The 16,634-nt window shown below is 36.0% G+C and overlaps 1 protein-coding gene across 4 annotated transcripts in view; it reads right to left on the bottom strand.

Moving 5' to 3' along the window:
* The window catches only part of NFIB (nuclear factor I B), a 167,922-nt gene that overhangs the window by 49,617 nt on the left and 101,671 nt on the right, over positions 1-16,634 (bottom strand). For all 4 annotated transcript variants that reach the window (XM_031056869.1, XM_014306952.2, XM_014306953.2 and 1 more), the window contains exons 4-6: positions 11,336-11,404; positions 9,140-9,260; positions 7,203-7,321 (exon numbers count right to left, since the gene is read on the bottom strand). In XM_031056869.1, coding sequence (XP_030912729.1) covers positions 7,203-7,321; positions 9,140-9,260; positions 11,336-11,404 — 309 coding nt within the window. The remainder of the gene's footprint in view (positions 1-7,202; positions 7,322-9,139; positions 9,261-11,335; positions 11,405-16,634) is intronic.

The raw sequence follows: 16,634 nt of genomic DNA, 5'->3' as shown, positions 1-16,634 counted from the left end.
AAAATTCTTTTTGCACTAACATCTTTCATTGATCAATATGGAGACCTTGAGTGTATTCACCTCACTAATCACATATAGAAAACATTAAGTAATAGGTCTTTCCACAATATATTTGTCAAAACAAAAGACAAAGAATCTGTAATGAGATTTTTTTACAGTGACTTTATTGAGCAAATAACAGATATTTCCAGGAACACAAAAAAAAAGCAAACCTTTTTTGTATGCTTCCTATTGCATCTCCAACTATATTTGTTCTTCTTTTTATATTTCTAAACACTCTTCATTCAGTTGAAACCTAAGTGTTCATGGGGTGAAGGAAAAGTCAGGTCTCTGCCCAAAAGAAAAACTTCCTCATCTGCTATTCTGAATACTGGAAGATACTTATGAACAGTTGCAAATTTGTCTAAATTGATTTTAAATACAGAAAAACAGATATAATCTTTGTTGCTTTGTTTTTTGAAGACAGCATAAACTTATCACTCTCAATAATGCAGGATGTCAATTTTCTTGATGTACAAGCAACTTACTCATTCTAAGGTAACATTTTTGCCATCCTGTTCATAGTATGTTTTTCTTTCTCTGTATTTTCATTAAATAAGCATTTGGGAGATCCTTCACCTATTTTTCTATACTTAGTGCCTTTCCAGCTTTAAGGGTTTTTCATCTTCATAAAAATAATGTTTGACTTATTCCAGGTACCAGCAGCTTTTCTTGCAAAATTGCCACTATAGAAAACAAAAGCAAACCAATTCCCTATTGATCTTGGATTTGTTTAAACTATCCCAACATTTGGCATTATTTTTAAGAAGCAGACAAAGTTCATGCACTGAACTCTGCCAACATCTTTTTTCTGCAATGAGGAGGAACAAGGAGGACTCAAATAGGGCCTTCAAGTAACTCTTCCTTGTTAAGGCTGTTTGTTACCATGATGCCATTTTCAGAGGCACAGCAGCCAACAGGCTCATAGAAGCCATGTCTAAGAGATTACTCTGGAAATACACTTTGAGAAGTTAGTCTTGGTGAAATGTATCTCTCGTTTTACAAATGTGAAGTTATGAAAATTTATCAAGTGGTAGTATTTGATTACAGTGCTGAAAATAATCCTATCATGCTAGTCAAAAACACATGAAGTTATATGTATTATATAGAGATACAGAGATATGAAATGTATGTGTATGCGTGTGTATACATTGTTTAAAAAGTATTTTGAAATAAAAATATACAAAGGTAGAGCAACAAGCTACTAATAAGACAGAAATTTCTTTCAAATATCCTTTGACATGGATGATTTTGAGAATTCAGACTAAGTCAAAAACATAGAATGGCATTTAGCAGATATTCATCAAGGTAAACCTTTGCAAACTGAATTGATCTCTTAGATGGGGAGTGTGTTTTTAAAGTATTAGCCCTCAGACGGAGCACCAGGAGCTGGAAAAAATCCTTTACCCTGTCCAACAGAGGATATCAAAAAGCCAAGGTGCTCTGTTACTGTTCTCAACTCCTGGACTACATTAACTACTTCCTCTTTTAGTTCCCTCACTTCAGAAATGAGAACATCCATCCTTGACAGTTCATGAGAAGAAGACCCAAGAAAGAAACAGTGATCAGGAAGGACCCCAATGGGGAAGGAGTTTCCAGTGGCTGGGGAGAAAGAAAAAGGGGACAAGTGTCCAGAAGAGGAGTATCCAACAAAGGGTGTCGGGACCTGAGAAGTGGAGGGTCCAACAGATGCTGGCCAAGCAACAGGTGAAGGCGGTCCAGCTGTTTCAGTTTTAATGGAATGATGGCATCTTGGCTCTTGACTGTTGGTAGAGGTGGGTGAGGTGTAAGAGAATGAACATGATGAAGAAACTGTAAAATTAAAATTCAGTTCATTGTATATTGATATTCAGTATTTCCAGACACCTGACTACTATGGAAATCCACATGAATCTCTCCACTTTTGTCATGAACAGTGTGCATTGATGACAACTGTTATATTTATTTCCAATGTACGCAGTGTTGTAACACTATAACAGTAAAACAGATCTCAAGGACAAATACGGAAGTTGTCTGAAATTATGTTAATGAACTTTCTTAAGCCAGCTTTCAAAAAGGAGGCCACAGATATCCACACTGTCCTTCTCTTTTCTGATACTTCTGTTTCCTTACAAGTTAAGAAAAAAAGCATCTAATTTACTTGCCAGTTAGTAAATCAAGATGTTCACCAACAGTTATTAGCCTATTAATCCTAAAGATCCTTTAGCCACTGCACTAGTCACTAGAGACATTTTAAATTTTTAGTAACTTCCTCTTCCATATTTTGTGAGGGAATTTTTTTTTTTCACTGTGTAAAATTTCTAAATTGCTCAAACACTCATCAGTTTTACTCAGGCAGAAACCTACGTCTATCTCACAAAATCTTACTAGTGCAGGAACTTAAAATTTTGTTTGATATGGAAACATAGTGAAGAATTCAGTAACAGCAACCTGGGGAAAGGAAGACTGGGAGAGATCTACAGTAAATTAGTTATTAGACATAAAGGTATTTCTAATTGATAGAGATTTAAGACATGATCCAGACATTATTGAAGTTATTCAGGAATCCTTTTGGAAGAAACAAGCCACAAGAGAGAAAAAATAACTTGTACAATATCTGACAGAAGACACAGCAGTCGAAATCCCAATTGTCATGTTAGGGTTCAACTTCTAAGTAATGCAGCATTCTCAGAGATGACTTTTCCCTTTCTTGGTCTGTATGACTTTTGGAGGACAGTTAGTTACTTGAAATGCTAATGGCAAAAGTCTTGGGAGAAATCTATGCAGTTATAAAACTGCCTACTTCCACTACCAGAAAACCTCAGACCTGTTTCAAAAAATCACACAAATAGAAGCACATTTTTAGGATTTTAACACAACAAAAAATAATGGCAAAAACTACAGAATCTTCCCACATTGACTGGATGTCTCCAAACGAAAAACAACACTGTCATTCCTCAGTATTTTTTAATCTGTTTTTGAAAGAGTTACATATACTCTTGTGGTTATATATATTTTTAAAATAGTTAAAAACATTTTTGCAAGCCAGTGGAGCAAATCTCCAGGACAGTATCATGGCTTAATAAGATTTTTTTTTCCATAGGGATCAATAATCCAAATTCAACAAATAAAAATATTAAAGCTTATTTTTCATGTTAATTTTGGTTAATTAGAGAGGGTTAATATTTTTTTATCAGATTGGTAACATAACTCTTTATGGACTTTTTTCTTACCAAGTGTATGCCATCTATAAAGTTACTATTTTTAGGGTACGCCTGCTTATTTCTGCCCAGAGTTACAACTTCAAAGAGACAGCTCCCCCAAAACAGACTATAAAGCACAACATCTGGAAATCTTATCAAAACATTTTTGGAAGTACTATGACAGGATGACAGTTAACAGCAAAAGGACAGTCTGGAGTTTTACAACTGAAAGCAGAGTCTGGTATGAGCAATATTTTACTGTAACTAGGCTAGATTTCTTTTTCTTACTTCCACAAATGCTACATCCTGGCGACACCACAAGTACTCCTATATTCATGTCCCTGAACCTCATGATGCATGCCTGCACAGAGAAGTTATAAAACCTATCATGAATACAACAAAATCACTCCTCTCCTAAACTCTTCTTACATACTAAACTATGATTTTTTTTTCAAAGCAATGGAAGGTTGATCTAACTCATTTCACCCTACTGCAAAATTTTCCTTTGTCCTATTTTTAATTTCAGTATATTTCTGTGTTGCCCATTAATTTCTGTCTCATTCTGTCTATCAAAACTGTTAGAATGCCCCTCAGACACCTAGGAAAATCCTAAATATTTTATTCAAATGTGTTTCAGATGTTATTGTTTTCTCGCAACTATCCAGTTCCAAACTACCACTCATGATATTTCTGTTACTTTAGAAATAGTTAAATAAAGATGTGAAAAGCCTTAATGATAAAAGAGCCTTTCAAAATTATGTAATTTCAGTTTCTATGAAAATATTTTACATTTAGATATGGTGATGAAGAAACTAAACTTATTTCATTTCAGAAGTTAAAAATCTCTCTCTGTCAAGTCCAAAACTGAGACAATTAAACTGAAATTAACAACGATATATTTTAGTGTCAACACTATTCCTGATGTTGTCTCTCTTAGAAAAGTTAAAATTGCATTTGCGTGGTAGAGAAGATATTTACCCATAAACACGATATCCAGAGACATACTTATTTGTGGGTAGTGTGAAATGATTTGCATTTTTGGTGCTGATGACCTGTGGATACCGCCTGAAGAAGCAATCTGATGTAGCTACATGGTAATTCCTTCTTGATACTGGATAAACACAAACGTGATCCCAAAGGTCTTATTTCTTTTTCATTTATCCAAACCTCATATTGCACACAGATTTACATAGGTAAAAGGGAAATAACACAAGTGAGATCTCTGGCATAGAAACCACCTCAAAAATTTACTTGTATTATCTTTATGTTTGCAGGTATATGGAAGCAGAAAATAGATTTTCATAAATACGATATCATGATACAATATCTGCATCTGAAAGGAGCTTTTAACCGGACACATATAGGTAATTGAATCACCATAAATATCCAGAGCTGGAAAGGACCAACGAAGGATCACCATAGCCCTACTCCTGGGTCTGCACAGAGCAGTCCAGCAAAACATATGCGTGTGAGCACTGTCCAAATGCTTCTTGAATTCTGTCGGATTGGAGCTGGGTCCACTTCCCTGAGGAGCCTGTTCCAACCAGTCTTTGCATGAAAAACCTTTTTCTAATATTTAACCTATTCTGTCACTCCTTTGGATCATACCACTGGTCACCAGAGAGATGAAATCAGGGCCATGAAGATGATATCAAGCATCTAACAAACTAGCAGCAGAACAAATATGCCAGGAGCTGCCCTACACCCCTTCCCACTGAGACCAGGCACCAAGGGTAGTCATCGCTTATCAGTTACTACTTATGGTATTTCTGCAGCAGCACAATAATCTCAGAAAGTGATCAGAGGCAAACACAACTTTTTAGAGGCAAAAGGCTTCTATTTCCCCCAGTACAATGTTTTTTGCACTGGACAGTGCTGTATCTGTGCCTCTGCAGGAATGGAATATCTTAAGGATGGAAAAAAGAAAGTCTGTAATAGTGACTTAAAGGCTATCTCTCTGACAGGAATCTGGTAAAATTTCACTAAGCCCATTAGTGTTGGAGGACAGGACATTCAGGGAGGGATGCAAACTCCAGGAAGCAAAACACACTGATTTAAGTCTATCTTTTATCTTCCTCATATTGGAGTTCCCTGTTTTATGGAACATATTAAAAGCTATTCACTCCAGAATTCTAGCTACCTAATGACACAGAAATTAAGTAAAGGTTCATTGTAAATACACTCAAGCAATTTAAATCATAACATTGTTCACTACTGATAACTGTAACGTGAAGTTCATACAAACATAAACAAATCCAGTGTTCATGGAAAATTTTTGCAAGCAGAATGATTTGAAACCTAAAATGCAGTTGAGATACTATAAAGATCTCTTGAGAAAGGCTCTGTCAGCAGGACTTGCACTCAGGAGTCTATTTAGCAGAGCACTTCCCAGAAGCCCCTACAGCTCACTCAGCAGCACAAAACTACATTTCACAAATGGGGATACATGACTTCCTTACAACTCTAAAAAATAATTTATCTAGAAAGTAAAAAAATTATTTGAGGTATGATCCAGTCTTTCACGAAGAACTTTAATAAAGTTTCATGGCAAAACAAGTAGCATTCACAGAGAAAAATATTTTGCATAAGGAGGAAGATTCTGGATGGCAGATCTGCTATTTATACTGTTCTTAAATAAGATTATGCAAAACCACGGGCAAGTCTCTTTTTAAAAAACACAAAAGTGAATGCTTCAAATAGTCAAAAATAAGTATCAGAAGCTCCCTAAGAAATGACATACCAAAGAAATTATGAAGAAAAAACTTGTTAACACTAAGTGAGAAGAACAGCCTAATGGTAAGAACACAGATAAAAAGGTAGGCGAAAGTAGACTAAAATGAGACCCACTATAATGGAAATGTGAAAGTTTGGCAACTAAAAGAAATACCAGTCAGATATTTCCTTGCACATGGAGATGAAATAGGAAACTTAGCAGGGAGGAAAAAAAGAGTTGGGTTGTTTTTTGGTTGGTTTGTTGTTGTTGTTTTTGTTGGGGTTTTTTTGTTGGGTTTTTGGGTTGTTTTTCTGTTTTTGTTTTTGTTTTTGTTTTTTTAAGAAGCTTTAAAACAATATAAAAAGGGTCACTCAGTTGCTGAAGAACTGAGAACAATGATCTGTAGTCGATGTGAAAACTAAGGACAAATACTGAAAGATTCACAAAGGAAGGAATTGCATGTCTTTTTAACTATTTCCCTTTTACGTACCATGCTTTACATGTCATAATCCCTCCAGACAGCTAAAGAACCTCAGCCACAGGATCCATTAACCAACACTGTTTAAATATATGAGTTTAAACACACTCTCACACAACAAAGGGGAGGGAAAAGACTGCACTGGCACCTAGGTTTATAAAGCATCAAGATAACATGAGAGAGATTTATGACAGTTGATTTCACTCTTTTGACTCTTGATTAATTTCACTCTAATTCTCCACAGTAAGCATGTTTGTTGCTTTGGATAACCCAGAACATGCCACTACTTACCAATCCCCTCAGATAGAGTCCCACAGAGCTACATGCAGGCTCTTCAGAAAGAGCCTATTGGATCTAATCTGAGGCACAAGGTAGAGACTAAAAGTCCATGCCATGGTAATAAAGAAATGGTGCAATCTTATGATTTAGAAATCATACTCCAAATTCTACTGGGATGATCATGGCATAGACAATATCAAGCACCTCATTTGTCACATATCTTTTCAAATAATAATGCTATCACCAGATAGAAAAAACATTAGTAGTAGTAGCAATATTCATATTCATATTCATATTCATATTCATATTATACTGTGGTATAAATAATAATAATGTTGTTTATGGTGATTGTTTATACAATATCCTGTTGGTTTTAAATACATTTACAAAACCAGTAAATACATATTACACGCAGAAAAAAAGATTCTTCTAAAAAGCCATCATTTTATTGCAGCAGTGAAATGGCTATATTTGAGCATAATTCAAGGTAAAATAACTCCATGCTACTCACCTTGATCTCTTTCATGCCATGTCCTACTTCCTGCAGCTGGTGAATTTGGAGAAGGATAGAAGTCTCCTGTGGGGCTTGGCTCCATATTTTCATCTATGGAGATAGTTTTGGGTCTTTTGCTGTGGAAGAATTGTGAGATTTGTCAGTGAATATAATATTCATCTAGTAGTGGTATATAAACTACCAAAGCCAAGAAAAAACTCAAAAAAATCTGGATATTACAACCTACATTAACTTGCACAGGCAATGTTAATAATACATGATGCAGGTATGCACTTGTGTTGTTCACATGACTAGATATTTCAAAGATTGCATGAATGGGTAACATAACAGTCCACAGCATTTCATGGAACAACCAATAAACCAGTTCCTGTAGCCTACCAAAGACAGATTGTGTCATGAAGGTACTAAACTCTATGTAAGAACCATGAAGTGAAGCAAGCCACTGGAAAGTATTACCAATAAGGCCAAGGTAGAACAGGAACTTTCATGAAGGTGTTAATAAGGAAAAAATATACTTTACTGCATTTCATCAGGTCAAACTCCCAAACTTTTCAAAGTGGGCTAGTTTGAAACAAACAGTTTTCATTTTTGACTAGTTTAATTAAAAACAACAAAAGGCCCATATTTCAAGTCACACCATATAAAATGAGGCAGAACTTCAAAACAGTGAAGGAAAGTGAAGTTTCCTCATAGCAATATATACTGAACCTGTTACACTGACTGCCAAAGAAAACAAGAATAAGGTTTTAATGGTGTGGTACTAATTGTTGTTGTTGTTGTTGTTGTTGTTATTATTATTACTGCTGCTACTACTACTGCTACTACTGCTACTGCGACTACTACTGCTATAACTTCTTTGCTACAGTATGATAATTAATCCATCTATGCTAATTAATCCATCAATTTCTAAAATGCATTTGGTATACTGCCGAGCTGAAAATATGATAGAATGAAATACGGGAACATGAGCAAAATAACTCAGAAGAATCAAGTGCTGGTGGAAGAATACCTCAGCACCCTGATAGTCCTATTAAATCCTGTCCCACTGCACAGACACTTCCTGACTGACTGGGGTGCAGAAATGTGGGGCAATGACAGCTCCTGTAGTGCTCGTGATTTCACGGTATAGCAGGCAGTTTCAGAAAACCAAGGGGTCTGTCAGACACTGCATGATCTGGTAGTCAAGAGGAGGGCACAGCCCTATATTCATGGGCCCATGAGCTGCTCCCAAGGGAAGACATGAGACGTTTTCTCAGAGATGGGAGAAGGGAGCATGTTGAAAAAGGGGCAAGTCAGTCCCTCAGATTAAATCGTCTGTAGCAGCTAAGGGAGACTCTTGAGAAAAATTAACCTGTAACTATCTCACATGCTCCTCCTTCTTTCCACGCCGTTGGGAAATGCTGCCTGAAAAATCGAGGCACGAAACATAGTTGCATGAGCTGGGCTGTTATGGATGAAAACATCTTGTCTTTATATACCGTCCTAAGACCTTATCTAGAGGAAACAGTATCTGTCCAAACATATCTTGCAAGACGGAGGTCCAAGAGGGAGCCCTGAAGGACTGTCCTTGTGCCCGCAACCACTCTGAGCAGCACCAGCATGCTCCCAAGTGCTAGACCTTCCTGCAGCTCAGCAGCACTTTTGGGATGTGCAGCTGTCCTCCTGGCAAAACGATTTAGTGGGCACTTCAAACCCTGGGAAAAGCTTCCACCATCTTCAATGTCATGCAAGATGACAGGCAACAATGGCGATATTTCAAATGACAAAATTTATAATTTACAAGTCTGTACAGAGATTATCGCGACATACAGAAGTAGCTAGCCTCACAAAATGAGAGGAAATAAACAAAGCAGTTGGCTGTTGACAGGATTTGTGAATTGTTTGTCCCACACTATTAAACATGGTTCACATTAGCACTTATTTCAAGTTTTTACCTGCTTGGTGGAGAGGACAAGGACCTCTGTAGGTTTACACCAGAATTCATATCATGGTAATACGGCTGGCTGGGAAGCTCTCCAATTGGGAAGTTTACTCCACTTCCTTGGGTTATGGGTGCTGAAAAACACATCATCATAAGAAGTCAGAGATAATCTTCTATCTTTTTAGCTATCTTTTCTTTTTTAACACTTGGAAAAATATCAGGATGTTACTACATGTACCTAATTTTCTGCCTCTTGTGGAAACCAAGTACAGACAAGTTGCATCAATGATTATGTAACTAAAAAGTGAATTGTTTTCTGTAGTACTAACTTAGCAGCTGTGAAGACAGAATACATTTATTTTATAAGAGATAACATGGAATCACCAATATGGAAAAGATAATACAAACCTCAAGCGCTATAATGAATGAGGCTGGGTGTATGAGGGCAGCTAGTATAATTTATTAAAGAACTGAAAAAATGTAAATAAGAAACTTGGATAAACACTAATCCCTTTTCCTTAATGTTAACTCTGCTGTATTAAAAATAACCTGCTGTGTTGACAGCCTGTTTTTCTGCCGTTTTTTTTTTGCCACGTATTCTGCTTTGCAAATGTACACCTATATGCAAATACCCACAGTCAGTGTTACCTTCACCTCCTTATAGGGTCTGTGTACCACACAGACTCTGTTAATTCAAGAATAAATTATGTATTACATATTGTAGTGTATTTACGTTTGTTCATTGTCTTTGCATTGTGCATTTTAACTACCTTTGGCACTTAAAAGAATAATTGCACGCTGTGTAATGTATTTGAAGGTTTGTATTTTTCCTGACAGTTTAAGTACAACTCTGTTGTGGCTTGAGGTTAAACAAATGCATGGTAAGAAATCCCACAGAAACCACATCCTTTAATGCTTATTATTAGAAGTATATCATGTATAACAGCCCCATAATGCACAGTTTCAAAGAACAATTACAATATTGTTTCTTTTTTAACCTGAATGGCCCTATACTTTAAAATGTACTTAACCACCTGACAACAAAAAGAAAGCTGTAATTCACACATCCTCAGCCTTCTAAAGCAGCAAAACCATATCTTCGGCAGGCACAAGAAAGGATATGTCTTAGCACTGCAGGATTGCAATGCTCACTGTTTTGCTGAAGGATTTAACAAAATTTTAGTTGTTGAATATTCATTTCTGACCACAGAAAATTAAATAACCCATGACTCTGAAGCCTCAGAAAGTTAATTAAATTCTTCAAGGACCCTGACCCTGCATGAGTTAACACCCGTGCAAAATATGGACAGACATTTTTGAAATTTTGGAAGCCTCTTTTACTTTGTCCTCACCTCACCAGAAAAGTGATTTTTCTGGACCATTCAGTCTTTACAATCACTGTGGACACTTTTACACTTCTACAACTTTCAACTATTCTTCTTTACTTCCTAATGAACTCTTGAGAGAAATACTTTAATAGTGTTGATAGTAAAGGGAGAAAAGAAAGGGTCAGGAAGCAATGCAAAATGAAAATGTGGACATGTTTTATGCTATACTATTATAACAACTGTTAGATGTCAACAAAAGAAAACTTCTATTCTTTTTGGTTTTTCATTCTGCAGTCAAAATTTCACCTGTACTTTTATATTTAATATTTATGAAGATTTTTACATGTTCATGTGTGTAACATCTCTGATGGCAAAACAAGACAATGTAATTAGAAATTCAGTTACAGCCAATGCTAAGACTAAAAGAAATACAAATATTTCACACATTGTTGATCATCCTTTATATCCATACTGTGATTTTTGACAGTTGCAAATTAAAAACAAAAACCCTAAAGGAATAATTTGATCTTTTAGCAATGTCCCAAGGACGTGTAGGGCATCCTTAAAAAACTGTTAAGTCTAACAATGGAAGGTTTTGCTACATATGGTAATTTTATTGAAACGTCAGACCACTAGGTGTGCAGAAGGAGATATAATAAATTGATTCCATCTTTAAATATCAAAGAGATAGAAGACCTATTTGTTTTATTACAAACATGTGCAAGATGGGCTGTAATACTGTGGTAAAATATATCAAAATTGTGCACTGTTAGAGGTATTTCCTATGCATCTTATGTCTTGTGGAGAAAAAAGTTCAAGGAAGAAACCTTCACTTGATTATAGGAGGCTTTGGAAACAATTAAACACAAATGTTAACTTACTTCTTGACACCCTCACAAGCTCTGACACGTTGAATACTCCAGATTTCACAAAACTATCCTCAAGGTACACTGAAAAAGACCACAGAACCATAGTAAGTATAATGAAAATATTAATAAATAACTATAGATAGATTTATACACCAGCTAACAACGGTATTAGCAGAGTCACAGAACAATAATACAAGATCAAAGTGCACCCAAAGCTGATCACAGGATCTAATGTGAGCTGAAACTGAGGCAAAAGGTGAAAAAAAGTCTTAAGGATCTATGATAGAGCAATTTTTTAAAAGAATATGAAAACTAACAAGCGATATACTTAGTCCCTAGCTATCCATCCGAAAAGTGTCTGAAAGCTAGTTTCTTTTACTAGTATCTGGAAATTTAAGCTGCTACTGAACTACAACCAGCATCACCTGGATAAGCAATATCCCCACAGAGCAGTCCTGTCCTTGCATATGTTTCTGCTAAAGAGATTTTTACTTAACTCTCACCTTGCTGATTGTGACTTTGCAGTACAGCCTGCATTAACAATTCATTGTCTCTGAGCCAGATGAAGGGTTTGCTACTATTTCCAGGAAAAACAGGAACTGAACAAAGCAGCTGAGCTATTCAGTGGGGTATGTTTTATACACATGCTGAATTGTATATCTAGAAACCTACGTTTAAGAAAACACATACTATTATTTTGGCCTGTATTCACTTATTCTAAGATAAATGTATTTGATATACTTTCTCTGATGTGAAATTCAGGCATAAGTTGAAGTATTGCTATGAAACAGCAACTAAGACTTATCTCAGCAGTGTAACTAGCAACCTTATGCAAAGAGAGCCAAGAAACCCATTTTTCTGTGGAAGCCTCACATGCAAAAGCCGTATTAGTGAATTTGAGATTACATAGCATCATGGCCTTTTATAGGTAATAATAACAAGCATTTACAAACCAAAGTATTTAGGTCTATACTTGGTGTACATTGCTATTTCAACAGTGTTACTTTTTAATTTCTTTTCATGTGAGACAGTACACTAGGAATTTCTTACTGTGGTTACTCTAGTCTCTTTTCTGAATGAACACAGTTTTTTTTTCTTTTGGAAATAAACTGCCAAGTTTCTCTTCCCAATGTTTGAAGGAGTAAAAGTATTCTAGACATCTCAACTAACAAAACAAATAAACAAAAATTTTGGAATATCTATTGATTTAGAAAACAGTGGTTTGGTACTATTCTCTTTGGATTTCTTTTGGAAATTGCTGCTTTTATCTTCAAGGGATTTAGCAAAAAACGTGGCCACTATAATCAGAAAAGTAACTATAAAAGCAGTACACTTTACCTGAGAGGTCTGTCTTTGGTATATCTGGAGAAACCTCTACTCACTTTCCAGGATCAAAAAGAGGGCAGAGATATAAAGAGTGTTTTTCCCTGCTTACTAGTCTAACAGAGCTGCCTCATCCAGCGCCCCTGGTATTATTTACCAGTGCAGGTATAAACAGTGCACCAGACAGCATTAGCTGAAAGAATAGGAACCCACCTGACCAAGCACATTTCCCAACATCTCTGTTATGCTGTCAGGGTTTCCCAGCTGAGAACCATCCCATCAGCAAGGACCATAGGTGTACAGAGCACTGTAGGCCTGTGGGATCATCCTGAACAGTGTTCTGCCAATGCAGTCATCTTCTCATCTCCCAGTAAATGTCACTTCATACACTATTCCTGCATGTCTTTATTCCCTCTAGTAGCTCTTTAGGTCTCTCTCCCTTTTTAATTCACTTCCTTTTATATTTCTCTGTCTCTCATTTTAAACAATTTTTTTCCATATCCATTACTTTTTCCTATCTTACCACCCCTCACCTGGATATTGCGATCTGCAGTGCCTAAGAACTGAAAGACTTCACCTTAATTTTATGCATTCTCTTGCACTGTTTCGCCATGGTTTTTTGTGTGGATGAAAACATTACATAGCTTCTGAAATATTTACTTCTTTATTTGACAGAACTTGGTATACCCATATAATAAAAAAATGCAAACAGTAAATTTTTGTTTTTCCTTTCTTCCTCAGTTATTGTTTTTTGATCTAAGATCAGGCAAGCGGGATGAATGCTAGTAATTCCTCAAGCAGTGGCAATCTTTCCCTTCTCTGCTTATTTCCTCCAGCAGGAACAATCTAAAGTACTACATGGAAGGGAAATTTCCGAAGAGAAAATGGTTTCTTGATTTTAGTTGGCTCAAAAGTGAGTGTGGCATAAAGCCAGTGTACAACCATGCAGCCAGCTCTGAAGCTGGTAATGAGACATGACTGAACTTCTCTGCTGTTTATCCAAGCACAACTACTTTGAAGCACAACATCTCTCATTCAAGCCAGACTAACTTGAGTGAAGCTTTAGCCAAGTTTAAATTAATCAAGCTATCATTATAGTAACTAGAAGATGCAAGGTTCATATTAAAAGAAGAAAAAGCCTATGTTTGATTTTATATGTAAGAACACAGATGTGTACATGTGTTCATGCATACACACCCACACATATATGTTTAAACTTCAGTCTACTCTCATGGATTCTTAGTTTTTCTCACTGGCAATATTGAGAATACATACATAGTATAAAGAGCAATACAGTGTTTCTCTCCTTGGGATAATGAAATGGGAGCAGGAAAAGTATTTTGCCATCAAGTGGTACCACCATCTCTCATCCCCTCACAAAAGGATGTATTGTTGACTGATGGGACATGTCTTTCACTCTTTCACTCCTGCCTTGGAATGGCCAAAAATAATGACACTCACGGATATATGCGAATGCTTTGGCTGGCATAAGGAAAGAAAGGGAAATTGAAGCTATTTTCAATCTCAATCAATATGAAAAACAACTTGAATTTTTTCTTTATGTATGCGACAAATTATTATCAAAGAATTAATGCAAAAATAAACAATAAGTGTCATAGCACTGAGAAACTTCATCCTGAGCTTTATGTTCTGACAGGGAAGGTGGACTCCAATGCTGACTCCGCGTGCATGTTAAGGTCCAATACCGGTGAAATTCAAAAGTTTCACCTAGTTATGAAGATCATCTGCAATGGATGTGTTACACAACTGTTACTTGGCTCCCAACTGTACAAGAGGAAAACATTCTGTGACATTAAATTTCTGTAATTTGTTGTGGAAATGCATTCTATGTAACATAGAGGTTAAAAAAACTCTTAATGTGCAGAAGCTAAACAGTATAGGACATTTTCTGTTTATGTTGTGAGATACTGCCTTTTACCCAATTAAGCTGATCACATCACTGATTAAGATTTTACATTTGTATTCACATTATTACACTTCATGCAAGACAAAAATATGTAGTTTATATTAATATACTTCATACAATATAGGCCTTACTGGTTTTTTGATTGCCCCTTCCTAATTCACTGTTCACATTAATATGTTTAAGAACCTTAAATCAGCACTCTCGGTGTGGGTTTCTGATCTGTTCAGTACAGACATTAATGCACTTGATATGTCTATTGTATTCCTCATAGACAATTTACTGTATCATTTGATGGTCATTGTAACACTACTCTCTTTAGCATTCAAACCTAACAAATGCATTGAATATTGTTTATTATTAAAACTCATCCTGCCTGGGAGATGGCACTCTGAAATGCATGTTACTAATTGTCATTATTCTTAAAAATCTGATTTCTCTAAAAGGAGAATGTCTGACAAAACCGCCATAGTGAGATCTTGTACAAAGAGTCAGTAACTTCCAAACCGCATATATAAGAGTGGATTTTTTACATTTTCTCCTAGTTTTTGTACATGGAGACTACAAAATCTTTCTCTCCTTATCTTTTTTAAAGAAAATTCACTAATGAAAAATACACTTTCCATACAATTCCACAATGGCCAGGCCAGTGGCATCAACAATGAAAGAACAGGTTAAGCCAAGCAGCAGTTCTTATCAAGCTCCCATATACAGTCAGTAAAGGGAGAAACCTTCAGCAATGACTCCAACTGCTATAGAAGTTACTGCCTTACTCCTTGCACCTCTCCCACTCTATTTCTGCACTATCCCTTGTACTCTGCCTTGAAGAGATGAGTTACACATGCAGCTTTTACCTGTTCTAACCACACACAAAGTTAAAGGGTTGGGAAGGAGGAGGAAATAAAATAGTTTCAACTGACTGAAAAATTTCAGTTTGCTGAAACAATTCCCTAACAAGCTTGTTCTTACATTACTTAAAAGCTTACTAGTGACGTTTAGCTTTGAAAATTTTTAACTGATCTTTTTATATCTTCTGATTTAATTGTGCTTTTATGAATAGAATGCCTGTTTATGTTCTGCTGCATATTGGCTACCACCTAACCATAAAACTGTTTCCTGGTATGATTATAAATATAGTTTTCTCATTGATACTGCCTTGGTTTTGAGCAACTTATAAAAGAAGGGTGAGAACCCAATCAGTACTGGAAACAACTTTTATTAATATACTTTTATTTCTGGATCTTTAAAAAGAGGAATTATAGAATAGCAAATAGACTTACTAGCAATAAGAAAAATACACAAACATCAGGAGCTATGGTAAGAAGAAAGGCGGAAAACTCTGGTTTACAGCAGACAGCTGTACATAAACTTTAAGTTATTCAGGGTAATGCTGCTAGCTACAGCTTTGTACAGATATTATTTACAGTCAGAAGCGGTAGTGAAAAATTAGTCTCACATTGTTCATAAGTCATAATACAGTCATCAGACATACAGTTTGTTTTCTAGTTACTGCATGCATTTTGAAACCAGTATCTGAAAAACAGTACCAGAAACAGGTTGCTACCAAAAGAGAATATCTTAAAGACTGGTATGGGTGGATAATATTTGCCAAGTAGTGATAAAGATTTCAGTGATGATATCATTGAAACAGTTGGACTAGGGTCTGCCTAGAGAATGAGGCTATTTTTGTTATCACACAACCTTCTGCAGTCATGCAGCATACCCACAGCTTGGTTTGGGCTCTTTTCCCCTGAAAGTTGCAATAATGTTGTAACTGGCACAGGAAACAAACTTGCAAAAAGACCCCCTGACTCCACTGAACTTTGAACACAATTAGGAACTAAAAAGCCAAATGTGCCATTTTCAGAAACAAATGAGATATTTGACATCCTCAAAATTATAGCCAGAACAATAGTCATCTGTGTTGAATTAATTTGAAGAAGTAAAACCAGGTTTAATGGATTCTGAAATCCATGGCTAGAATTCAAGAAGTGAGTTGCCCTGAAACCTAGCGAGAAACAGAAAGGGTAAGCAACACATATACATATTGCTTTCTGTTCCAGA

Source organism: Geospiza fortis, unplaced genomic scaffold (assembly GCF_000277835.1).
Source record: "Geospiza fortis unplaced genomic scaffold, GeoFor_1.0 scaffold12, whole genome shotgun sequence".
Lineage (NCBI taxonomy): Eukaryota > Metazoa > Chordata > Aves > Passeriformes > Thraupidae > Geospiza > Geospiza fortis.
The sequence above is the reverse complement of the archived record's forward strand: the minus strand, read 5'-3'. Positions and strand labels throughout refer to the sequence as shown.